Source organism: Pleuronectes platessa, chromosome 2 (assembly GCF_947347685.1).
Source record: "Pleuronectes platessa chromosome 2, fPlePla1.1, whole genome shotgun sequence".
Classification (NCBI taxonomy): domain Eukaryota; kingdom Metazoa; phylum Chordata; class Actinopteri; order Pleuronectiformes; family Pleuronectidae; genus Pleuronectes; species Pleuronectes platessa.
The window spans coordinates 13,799,471-13,811,236 of record NC_070627.1 but is presented as its reverse complement, the minus strand read 5'-3'; the positions used below and the strand labels follow the sequence as shown (position 1 = coordinate 13,811,236).

Here is an 11,766-nt window from a genome sequence, read left to right as displayed (position 1 = left end):
CATTGTTTAAGAAAAACATTAAAACTTTTTTCATATATTCAATGGCAAAATACAATGTGTCATATACATTGATTTAATATAAATTTACAATCTAACAGTAACAACATGCAACTAGGTCTGAAAAGAACCTATTAAAGTTTATCAGTGGATAAGTTAAAAAGGAGGCAGAGTTTTTGGACTTATATTTATGAGTGTGTATAATGTGGTGCAGATCCAAAAGAAAAGATTAAATCCTGCACAGTCCACTTCTGCTCAGGAAGTGCTTGGTCCACTTCTGCGGAGGAGGAGCGCAGTTCAAATAAATAAATAAACAATTCAAATTTCCTCCAGAATACGTACATTTTCACAATTTTTTATTTTCTGCAAATTTTGGTAAGAATTTGAGCATGTTAAAGCCCTCAAAAAGCCAATTAATTTGCCTGAATAATAATAATCCTTTCAATTTCGAAAGGGCCTCACTGTCTGTCAGTGCCTGTCAGTACTCAGGCCCTAATAATAAGTCACAACATTGTTTTTCTACAGCTCTACATGCAAAGATCAATTTCTATTAGAAGATATTTTATTGGGGGGAAATGAATGTGAAAATGTTAAATTTGCCAAATAAAATAGAACAAAACTAAAAAACTAAATGTTATTTGTAACTCAAATAACATTTAGATATATTCTGTAATATGAAATGATAAATCTTAATATATCTGTATAAAACTTGGCTGAGAGGACCAGTGTTGTGCAAGTTCACACCTCTTATGAACAAGTTCATAGTTCAGTTCATACAAGTAAACATAAATAGTTCACGTTCACAGTTCACCGTCTAAATTCTGAACTAGTTCATATTTCAGTTCATTTCATAGTTTTAAGGTGGAAAGTGAGAATGAAAGACTTAACTTGTTAAAGAAAACCTTATCCATCACTACCCCTTGCCTTTACTGTCGGAATGTTTATCAGACAGTGTGTAAAAGTCCCTCAGATAATAATAAAGTGCATCGGATCTCGGATGTAGTTGCTGAGTCTGCGTCTCTGCTTTCTCTTGCCATCTGTATATGAGACCGAGAGCTGTTGTGTTGCAGGTATGGCCTGCCCCTTTAAGGAAAGTTTGTAGTGTGTGACGTAGTGCACCAGGGTATTGTGGGAAAATACGCTAAAAGTGTGTTTATAAGGAGAAGTGACGGAGCACCTAGAGGTGATGCGAGTGTTGCTCCTGCTGTATATCCGAGAAATAAAGTGGCCGCATTCCAAGTAAAGAAACATCCTTATTTACGGAGCGGTCCGGACGGCTGGTTACCGGCCAGACAGCGAGCCAAGATAACCAGTGACAGGGGCGGCTCCTGGTACAGACGACATAGGAGACTGATTTATCATGACGTGACACATGCAATGTAAAACAATACATTAACGTCACACCATCATCCTCTAACCCCGGGGACGCACCGGAGGTAGAAGCGCTGTGAAAAGCGCACCGTCTCCTTTCCTCGCCTCCTACTTTGGCTGTTCGCACCGGCAGCGTAGTGCCGGGAAGAACCAGGAAGCGCCGCAGCCACACACAGAAGCACATAATCTCCTGAGGGGGGGTGGCGGCTACAGGCTTTGCGTAGGTCAGTCACCTGTGAAGACCAGCATCATTTACCCCTAAACCAGCGCGGAGAAATGATGATGAAATGTAATATAAAAAATTAAAATATAAAAAAAATTAATTAAATTAAATATATATATATTTTTTAATTAAATTAAATGAGGGGGGAAGAAAAAAAAAAAAGAAACTGCGCGCGCAATTTCTGCACAGAAGCCCACTGTGCACATTCTGCGCAGAAGCCCACTGCGCACATTCTCTGCGGAAGCCCATTGCGCACATCCTGCGCAGAAGCCCAATGCGCAGAAATTGCGCAGCTTTTTAAAAAAAAAATTTTATTAAATTTTTCCTGTTTTTATATTTAATTAATTTAAATTAACATAGTGTAAGATATTTTAAAAGTAATAGGAGAAGTCCTGCCAATTTTAAGTGTATCAATATAGCCAGCATGAAAATGGGTTAGATTTGGATTCTAACCCGGGTCGCTCTTGTTAAAAACCGAACATTTTACCGACTAAGCCACTTCGGCTGATGATTTGCATCCGGAACTAAACACGCTAGGAGGATGGACGTATTATCGTGTGTGTGTGTCGGTATCATTTTATGCTGCTTTTGATAAACACTTCAGAGAAAATATTTTCTACTTTACTACATATATTTGACAGCCTTACTTAAAAGTTACTTTTATTTTTTTGGCTTTTAGATACTGGATGAAACCTATTGTTAGAGGATAACCCAGTGGGGGGGGGGGATATTTTTTGAGAGAAGATTCCAGATTCATTCACTATACGGCTCAACAGAGCCGTATAGTGAATGAACCTATACGGCTCAATAGAAGCTTCCTTCTACCAAGTTGTGTGGTACGGAGCCGAGACACTGGCCAGAGAAGAAAACACTTGGAATACGTTGCTTGTTTGGTCTGCATATGTGTGCCATGGTTGATGGGTGACGTAGTGCGAAGTCTAGTTAGTTAGTTTCGGTTAGGCTAAATCGCGGACATTTTACGGGCACTGAGCAACAACATGGTGCAAGCATTCGATTTAGACAGCGTCTCTCCTGAGGAGAAAGTATTGAAATGTCCCGAGTGTCAGTGAACAGGTAGGGGTGGGGCACGTAAAAGTTCTAGGCCAATGGCTGTAGGGTTTTGTGGGATGCCAGGCTCTCATTGGCTGATGAGTTGGCGTATCAAGGGTGAATGAGGAAGAGGATTGAAGAATACAGTGGTGGATGAGAGGAGTGTCGGCGTTATGAGCAAGAAGCGTGTCGTGTTCGCTGGACTTTAATAAAGTTACACATAAAGAGAGAAGTTTCCTGTCGTCTATACGCGAGGACGCTACAATATGAATGTGTTCACCGTTCATATTCATTATTTGTCATTGTGTTGCGTTCAGTTCATCGTTCTCATAAAAGTGAACGTGTTCAATGAACGCGTTCTTTTGCGTTCGTTCATGCACAACACTGGAGAGTACCAACAATAACAAAATGAAACATAATTTGAAGTGATCGCCTCGTTTGACTGTGAAATCATGTTTCCGGTGAAAGTTTTTTTTCCTGAAGCTGTTGACGTACCCGGCAGCGCGGTGACGTCAGAGGGCGTGTCCAAACAAAGGACAGAAGGGACTCTACAATGGGAGGTTGGTTTGTCTCTTTATTTAAACGTCTTTGAGAAGAAAGCTGCTCGTGTAAAACCTCGTATTCAGACTCTTGCTTCACTTTAAGTTCCTCCACCCGGCTGCAGTCAGTGTCTGCACCGACGAGCAGGAATGTTCGCCGCGTTCTCGTTACAAGTCCTGTTGAGCTCTGGGACAAGTTTTCCTAAACTGTGCGTTTGGCCGCAGGAGAATTCTCCTCCAGTTTACTGTCAATAACGAGTTCAGCGATCATGAAGGGTTCGGTGGACACAGCCCCAGTCCACGTCCACGTTGTGATGTCTGTATTAATATATAGGACTCCTGTTAAATGGCTGTTTGTATGATCCCCCCGGTGGTGCCTGTGCACAGACAGTTTTCACGAGCAGCTGCTGGAGGACAGATCCTTCCTGAGATCGGACCGCAGGCTGGACACCGAGCGGGTGGACAAGCTCATCCTGCAGCTCAACAGGATCTACCCCCAGATCCTCTCTGACAAGGAGGCCACCAGGGTGAGTCCGTCCTCCAGCACCCGAGGGGCACGAGAACCCTGAGGCTACACTGCAGTGGGAGATGTGACCTCCACTACTGCAGATACTGTGACATGTCCTTTGTTTGTTTGTAGTAAAAGTACCCTATTTTGTCAATGTAAGTATTGGTGCCACAACATTTGCAGAAGAAAAATGGAAATCAGTAAAAGTAATAAGTAAACATGCAATGGACATGGAAATAAATAATAAATAGTGTACAGAGTCTTATCATAATATATACAGTACAATTACTATGACTGGAGTAATAACTTGCAAACAGAATGTAACAGTTCAATTGTATATATGCTGCAGTTCAATCAGTTATTAATCATACTTACAAGTGTTTGCAGCATCCATTCCAAAGGTATCTCGACTCTCAGTAGAACACAAACCTCCACCAAGGCCCAACAGTCCCCTTATGAAAACACAATTAAATTACTTGATCTGGATTTTAGTTTGCACCAAATTCCACTCACTCACAAATATCAGTCCCCTACACAAGCACGATTTGTTTCATGAAGATCCATGAATTATTCTCTGAGAGATCGAAGGAAATGTTGAAAACTGCCCCATCTTGCACTGTTTTGGGGGCCATGTCTCAACCCTCCATGAGATTCCTTAGAAATCGGTTGAGTAGTTTTTGTGTAATCCTGCTAACAAACATATAAAGTAAATGAAGAAAATATTTGAGTTTTTATGATGCCTTTCCATTGTATTATTAAATAATGTATTTTTCTTTCCATTAAATGTATCTCCACCAAGGAGGTTATGTTCTCATCTACTTTATATGTGTGTAAAGACTAAAGTTAAAAATCCAATTCCAATGGAGATGTTTGCTCTGAATTCACCCAGAGGACCGGATACAAGCTCCTGTGCAGCCGAGCATGTTTGGATCAAAAACAGCCACTGATAATTTTCACTGTTATTTTGATCCAGTTCCGGAACTTGGACGTGCCCACCAGTGTCAGGCTGGGTGAGCTCCTGACAGACCTTCAGGGGAAAGGCGAGGAGGCCTGCAGGGAGTTTTACCGAGCCCTCCACCTGCATGTGGAGGAGTTGTACTACAGCTTGCCCACACGGCTCCGACTGAGAGGTCAGTCCCTAAAAAGCACATGTTGATATCATGTGTGATCTCACTTGAGGTACGAATCATTACTTCATTATCAATCTGTTCTGCCTCCAGATACATTGGATCCATTTGCAAATCCACGAGTCTACCAACAGAGATATGACATGAACAACAGAGGTAACATTTACAAAAAATATTTTCTCCAATAGTCAAATATAAAAAAAAAACTAGATGTGATTACAGCAGATAAAAAATAGCATTCCCATTGTTTGCTGTTTATTTCTTTCCAGGTCCCCTCTTCTTTCTGGGCTGTTTCAGTGTTACCGTGGGAATGGCTTTACTGTATTACTACAGTGGTGAGTTGCTTTTCAATTCCAATTTTGATAATCTGATATTGTCAGTATTTTTGTACATGTTTGGATCAAATACGTGGATGCATGTTGTTGAAAATCAAATTGCACGCCGTGCTCTAAATTTTAAATGTTATTAAAAAAGTTGTTGTTTTTTTCCCATAGAAGCTAAAGTGTCGGGAGGCAGTCGGGCCCTGGGGATGGCTGCGCTGGGTTTGAAAAAAAATGCTCAGGAGGTTCTTATTTGGTACACAGAAAAAAACCGCATTATTTAGGAGGTGACTCGTTCACTCCATGTGCTCCAGCAGTTCTGCTCTAATGAATTACATTCACCAAAGCCCAGTACACTTTATTTTATTTTCTTTAGTTTTACGCACAAATGTATAGATTGTTGTGTTACAGTCGTCACTTTTCTCCTCTTTCCTCTCGTGTCTATGTCTGTTTAGTTATCAGAACAAATGCAAGGAGATTAATCGTTTCACCACCACTTCAAGCTTCAAATGAGGTTTGAAGCAAATTATTTCACAGTAAATTATTGATTGTATCAGTGAAATAATAAGGCATGAAGCTAGTTTAATACTTAGCTATTATAGGCCAATTAACTACATTAACATTTGACTCATTTGTCACTACAAATAAGCCTCAGTGCATTTTGGTCTCTTGACTGAGACCAGACCTTTTGTTGAAAGTATTTTTTTGCAGCGTGGCCGCCATCTTGTGGTCAGATGAGGAACTTACAGCACCCAACCTACTTTGGCTTGCGTTGGTTCAATAAGAGCTTGTCGACATCCCGTCGTTAGTATCTATTCATAAAAAAATGTGAATGGACAGAAACAACATCGAACAGGAGGTCGATATAGATTCCACGTGAATTCCTTTGAGCATTTGCAGTCAGGTGGTCGCGCCGACCAATGATGTCCCGCTCTGTCACCGCAGTGCATTGTGGGTAGTGCGACAAGCAAAAGTAAATCACAATAAATCTATCGAATTATTGTAAAAAATGAAGTTGAATATCGATTATATCTTCAAAAAAAAGGCAGGTGAGGTGTAATTGACAGATTGAAAAAAACAAAACAGAATATAAACCATGAGTGAGATACGTTGTGTGACCCGCCTCTATATATACCGCTGTGTCGCCGTGATAGTGCTGTGTTGTATGAAAGGAGAGAAGGTTAGCACTCCCCTTGACAAGGATGGAAGAGGCCCTTGTGGTCTTCAACACATATACGGTTAAGGCAATGCCACCTACTTCGTGGCATCTTCAACCAAGTTTTTTAACTGATTCACTTCTGACCTGGACCACATGGTAAACTGAAGTCACACTAAGTTACATTTTAACTGCACCACGTCCTTTTGAAACAGGAAACCGAGCCTGAGTATTTCCCCTTGTCTCTGTTTCCGGTGAGTCAGCCCGACAGGAACCCTGGGGTTTCTCCGCTTGGCCTCTGACCGATCTCCCTTAATTCAATAACTCTGTGTGAGAGGGTTTAAAAGAAGCACATTTAAATCTTGATTATATATTGCATCCTCTGCTGTGGATGTTTTTTGTTGTTGTGCCTTTTTCTTTTTTTAAGTGAGTTAGTTTGTGATAAGCCTATTTAAAACACAAAGGGCCAAGGGCAAGCAAAGAAATTAGCACATAATTTAAGATAAATAACCATGGTTGATATTTCTCAGGCTGTTTGTAAACAATTTGATTGAAACGTTCAAGAGTGAAAACATTTTCTTGTTGTAACCTTAACTGTCACATTGGTGCTTTGATAAAACGCGTCCTCCGTCTATGTGACGCAGGTTAATCTTCAGGAGTTTAATATCAGAAACACTTTTCAATAATTTTGTTGCAGCTTATTAAAAAATAATTATAAAAGGTAATATTGGCGTGTGTCCTCATCGAGCAGTGCCTGAGAGTTGTTTGTCACATCCAGTGTGTGTTTTGTCGTGTAATAAATGCCTTAAATTTGGAAGTGCCATCATTTGTATGATTTGTGACTTTTGTCTTTGTACAATAAAAACATGCCTGGTAATAATACAAAGAACGCTTTTGTTTGTATCATTTTATTTATGAAAGCTCATGTGAAATAGTACATATTGTGATACAAGGTCAGTTAGAAAAAGCTAAGAAACAACTTTTGTCCTTGAAATAATGGTACAAAATATAAAACTTAAAATTGTACTTTGGTACAATATATACATAAACCAACAAATATTCAGTCATTAACTTGAAAATCTGTTTAAACTTAATGCACAAAAGTTTGCATAGAAAAAATAAAAAGTAAGGTCGATTTAATCAGTCTATAATGCTCCCTTTATGAAGGGTAATGCCTCAAGCTGAGGTCGAGCCAAGATGGCTCCTGTCGCACTCCCTGTTCAGGAGTTCATTTGGATCATGCTTTGGTGACAACAAATTGAAAATCGAAACAAAGCACATCGATAAGGCTCCTGACAACAATTTCTAAACCTCCAAACAACTCTAGATTTGTTTTGGTCCAGGAAGCACTCACAGTGGTTGTGACTCACACACAGTATCTTTGCTCCTGATATTTTTGTTTCATAAGTAAAGGCAATTATTTATTTGCATCAGTAACCTGAGCACATGAGGTAATGAAGGGGAGAATAACCACTTGAAATAAAAAGCACACAAATGTCTGTGGAAGTGGTTAGGGACAAAGGGAACTCCATCAACACACACACACACACACACACAAACAAACACACACACAAACACATAAATCTCACTTGATCTTTGTGGTATGTTTGATCTCTTCAAACCCGGGAGACAGAGTTGCAGAATGCACCTGCATGTCATTTATTTTGGTAAGTAAATATCCTGTCCATTTGCACGGTTAATACTGAGGTCCATTCATGCTAAGTTGACCTGAAGGCATTGAGAGTCAAGTATGATTAACTGGCGTTGGGCCGCTGGACACCGAACGCAGTGATGAAGACGTTGACGACAACTATGATGAAGACGAAGGCCGTGGCCATGTTCTCCATGATGTTCAGCTTGTAGTGCATGCTCTGATCGTTCAGGTTCCACTTCACTGGTTGGAAGAGAAATAACACGAGAGAGTGGATTAGACAGTGGGAGTGACCTCCTTTCCCCACAAGGGGGCAGCAGCAAGTTTCACATTAGCAGTAAAGAAATCATTACTGAGGACTATCATAAATTAACAGAATGTGACAGTAGTGGCCTCAGGTAAATGGTTAGCTTCCTCCATTAAGATAGTACATGCTCACTGGTCTGAGAAAGGAACCTGTTTGTCAGAGAAGAAGTCTTAACTTCTATGGGGTTTTGGTTTTTTTCTTCTCTCTATCCTTTCTTCTTTCACTCCAAGGTTGGAGGGATTTCATTTGTCACCACTAGGCAACAACGTATTCTATTGGTTGGGGAAATTTGACAAACTTGTCGCACAAAAAAACAACCAAGAGCAAATGAGAAATCCGAGAGGAGAGATATCAGGGGCTGAAGCTGGAGCTCGGGAAATCTGAGTGCCAGTGCAAAACTGAAAAAACACCAAGACTACAAATATCACAAGATGAAAGAGAGTTGTATGAATAGGAGACACCGGCGACTGTGTCAACTTGGAAACACAACAAGACTCGGGCACAGCAGCGCCGGTGTTGATGTGAACAAAAGCACATATACGCCATGTCCTCCCTCTGCCTCCTGCGCCACACCTCACCTGAACTCTCCAAAGATTTCTGTATTGTTGTAGAGTTCATGTCTGAAAATGGCTTCTAACAAAATGCGAGGGAATCAGGAAGTGCCGCTGTCATTAGGCATGTTGCGATGTTAACATGAAAGAAGTGGATTCCAAAAGCTGAAGAACTGATGGAATAATAACAATTAAAATACAATACTCATGCCGGGAAGCACAAACGAGAACTGAGGTTTCTTTGTGTGGATGGATGAACATGTTGAACTTCATTTCTAGAAAGAATGCAGTGGCTGAGAGGGAGCCCAAGCCAGTATGATGTGTTCAAATGGGTGCAGACACAGAAGTCCCTCTGTAGGTAAACATAAGTGACATGAATTTGAATCAAGCGGCCATGGTTACCAAGTGGCAATTTCCTGTGCCATCATATTTTTAACAATAGTGAATAAAGAGATGTATTAAATAGGAAACAGTTGACAGCCGAGGGGATTTAACAGGCGTGTCTCTTCCTGCTGTGGTTCTCTCAACTTAGGTCCATTTCACAAAAACATTTCTGTTATGATAAGATAATGAGTTAGGCAGGCAGTGGTGGTGGTGTTGTAGCCCGACTTGGCTCGACTCTCTGTACAACTCATGTGTGAACGAGTGGGAGTTTGCATAAATACAAAGGAGGCAGTGGCAAACAAATTTACCTATGAAGATGAGCATTACGCCCACTAAGATTTGTAGGATGAGCGAGATGCTGATGAGAGTAATGAGGGGCACATAGAAGGTGAAGTCTGATCCTTGCTCCATCACGGCCTTCAGCTGGGAGGCGTTAGCCATGAGCAGAGCCACGTCCAGCATGCTCTCTGCCGCACTCTTCTTATTGGCGTAGTGGTTCATGTTCAGGGGTCCCTGGTCCCTCCTCAGTCGGGCTCGCAGCGGCACCTGGACACACACACAAGCCCTGACATCAGTTTGACACAGGGAGACTGAATATTATCTAACCGAGGGTTTAATACTTCATTTTCATGGAGGTCAGAGGAGGATTTCAGATTTATATCCAAAATTATTTTATGTCAGATTCAATTAACATTTTAAATAATCAAATGTGAGCGGAAGATTTTGTAAATTGTCCTCAAGTTGTTAAGTATTTTATTCAAAAACTCAACAGCCTTACTCTAACAGAATACGTGTCCTGTGGGGAGGAAACTAAACTTTAAGTCTGTTATTCTGTCCTGAAACTTAGATAAACATGGTGCTTAGGAACGTAACCGTGGAGAAAATGAATGGCTTGTACTTCACTGCTGTCCACATATTGGATTTCCTGGAAATAAGGGACTGGAAAGTATGATGTCACCTACTCAAGAAATTCATGCTGCAGTTTGATTTGCTCCTTATATATATGATTAAGACAGAACTTAAGGTTAACAGAACTTAGTGTTAAAAATAACCCAAAATTATGCAATCACGGAATCTTTTTCCCTGGCAGATGATAATGGAAGTGAAAGTATCTGAAGTGGCTTAATTCAAACATGCCACTGAGTTCACAAGAAGGCTGAACTGGCATTAACCCACATTCTGTTGAAAAGTGAAGTGAAAAACACAAACTACAAAAACAAAGCTCAAAAGTACGTGATGCATCTGCAGGACACGCTTATCGCAATAATGAAACTCATTCAATCCCTGATGTTACTACATTATTATACCAAATTCAACAAACGCGCAGAATTTCATGTTCCACCTTCAGTCAGATGAACTGACTGATGTCAAAGAGTTTCCTTCCTTTCAAAATAAATTTGACTTTATATTATTATTGTCTTTAACTAAACATCTTTACCATACCATTACTACATACCTTCTGTATACTGCATTCTGTAAGTTTACTTTTTTTATTCATTAACATTTGTGCTGTACAAATATATATACAGCATGTTAAGCACAAATATATATATATTCAAATAAATGGAGCAGCCTGCAGCAGCTTTGTAGTTATACGCTCCATTGAGAAAAGTGTATTTCACACTAATCACCCTTGATTCAACCAGTGACACAAGATTACAGAGACCACTTGCCATTCCGAGGTTTATCATAGAGAGCAGTTCCCTTATTGTGCTGGTTTCGAGTGATGGTTTAGATAAATTGAATTTGAAATCAACTTGATCAACAGTTATTATTATGACTAGAAAACTTGTTAAGCATTTGCATAATTATTTTAGAACGTTTTAGTTCCGTTAACCCTGATGTTGTGTGATCCTCAATTGTTTACTATTGTTCTTCGATATTACGAATTACGATTGTTTTAGTTATGTCTGATCTCCTTTTTTTGGGTGTGAACAAGTTAACATGGGACGGTTTAAACTCACGGTGGTCACAGCGTGTCTCGGATGTGGGTCACACGCCGACACAATGATCGTACCCCCCCCCCCCCCGCTGTCATTATGTGTAAACTGAGCCTTTCTCACGGAGCCATCTCACAAACACACACACTTTGTCAATGAGTGGGCTCGTGTTGAAATGAGCCTGGATTATTGGAGCTGTAATCCCGACGCCCCGCTGCTGCTGCTAACCGGTCCCTTCGGCTTCATGAAGTATTGTTGCGGTGGCTCACACGCAACCTGGAGGAGTCTGAATGGATGGTGGGTGGGAGGGAGAATAAAGGCGAACACATTTCCCTGTGAAACCTCTGGAGCTGCTCCGATGAGGGAACCCACCCTGCTGGGCTCAGCCTCGGTTACTCGCGAAGGTTTAAAAAAACGATACAGAACAAGCAGCGCCTCCGTCTCCTTACCTCAGCCTCTCCGTTTCGATCAGCATCCCCGTTCATTTCCAAATTCTCCGAGGCCATCTTGTTATAGGAAGGGAGCCGTGTGTCCAGCCAAGGTTTCTCATGTATCGCGTGGGAAACTCGGCGGTCCAAGCTCCAGCAGAGTGTGTTTATAAATCTGTGACGACAAGAGGGAGGGTGAAGGGGGGGGGGGGGG

At 41.0% G+C, this 11,766-nt stretch overlaps 2 protein-coding genes and 1 non-coding gene across 3 annotated transcripts; 2 read left to right on the top strand and 1 right to left on the bottom strand.

Moving 5' to 3' along the window:
- Positions 1 to 2,777: 2,777 nt before the first annotated feature.
- On the top strand, positions 2,778 to 7,180 carry card19 (caspase recruitment domain family, member 19). The gene is made up of 6 exons (XM_053437919.1): positions 2,778 to 3,201; positions 3,568 to 3,707; positions 4,662 to 4,818; positions 4,909 to 4,971; positions 5,085 to 5,150; positions 5,310 to 7,180. The coding sequence occupies exons 1-6, from the start codon at positions 3,195 to 3,197 to the stop codon at positions 5,417 to 5,419; spliced, it is 543 nt and encodes a 180-aa protein (XP_053293894.1). The 5' UTR covers positions 2,778 to 3,194; the 3' UTR covers positions 5,420 to 7,180.
- LOC128425827 (U6atac minor spliceosomal RNA) lies at positions 6,294 to 6,421 on the top strand. The gene has a single exon (XR_008333187.1). It is a non-coding gene; the product is annotated as a U6atac minor spliceosomal RNA (small nuclear RNA).
- Positions 7,181 to 7,183: 3 nt separating the features above from the next.
- Positions 7,184 to 11,737, bottom strand: ninj1 (ninjurin 1). The gene is made up of 3 exons (XM_053437889.1): positions 11,574 to 11,737; positions 9,493 to 9,730; positions 7,184 to 8,185 (listed from the first exon to the last, which is right to left on the bottom strand). The coding sequence occupies exons 1-3, from the start codon at positions 11,628 to 11,630 to the stop codon at positions 8,046 to 8,048; spliced, it is 435 nt and encodes a 144-aa protein (XP_053293864.1). The 5' UTR covers positions 11,631 to 11,737; the 3' UTR covers positions 7,184 to 8,045.
- Positions 11,738 to 11,766: the final 29 nt, after the last annotated feature.

Coding starts and splice junctions, on each gene's coding strand:
- ninj1 (XM_053437889.1), bottom strand. CDS start 11,630: ATGGCCTCGGAGAATTTGGAAATGAACGGGGATGCTGATCGAAACGGA. Junction 9,731..11,573: donor ATCGAAACGGAGAGGCTGAG/GTAAGGAGACGG, acceptor GTGTGTGTCCAG/GTGCCGCTGCGAGCCCGACT. Junction 8,186..9,492: donor CGTAATGCTCATCTTCATAG/GTAAATTTGTTT, acceptor TCTTCCAACCAG/TGAAGTGGAACCTGAACGAT.
- card19 (XM_053437919.1), top strand. Junction 3,708..4,661: donor CTGACAAGGAGGCCACCAGG/GTGAGTCCGTCC, acceptor ATTTTGATCCAG/TTCCGGAACTTGGACGTGCC. Junction 4,972..5,084: donor ATATGACATGAACAACAGAG/GTAACATTTACA, acceptor ATTTCTTTCCAG/GTCCCCTCTTCTTTCTGGGC.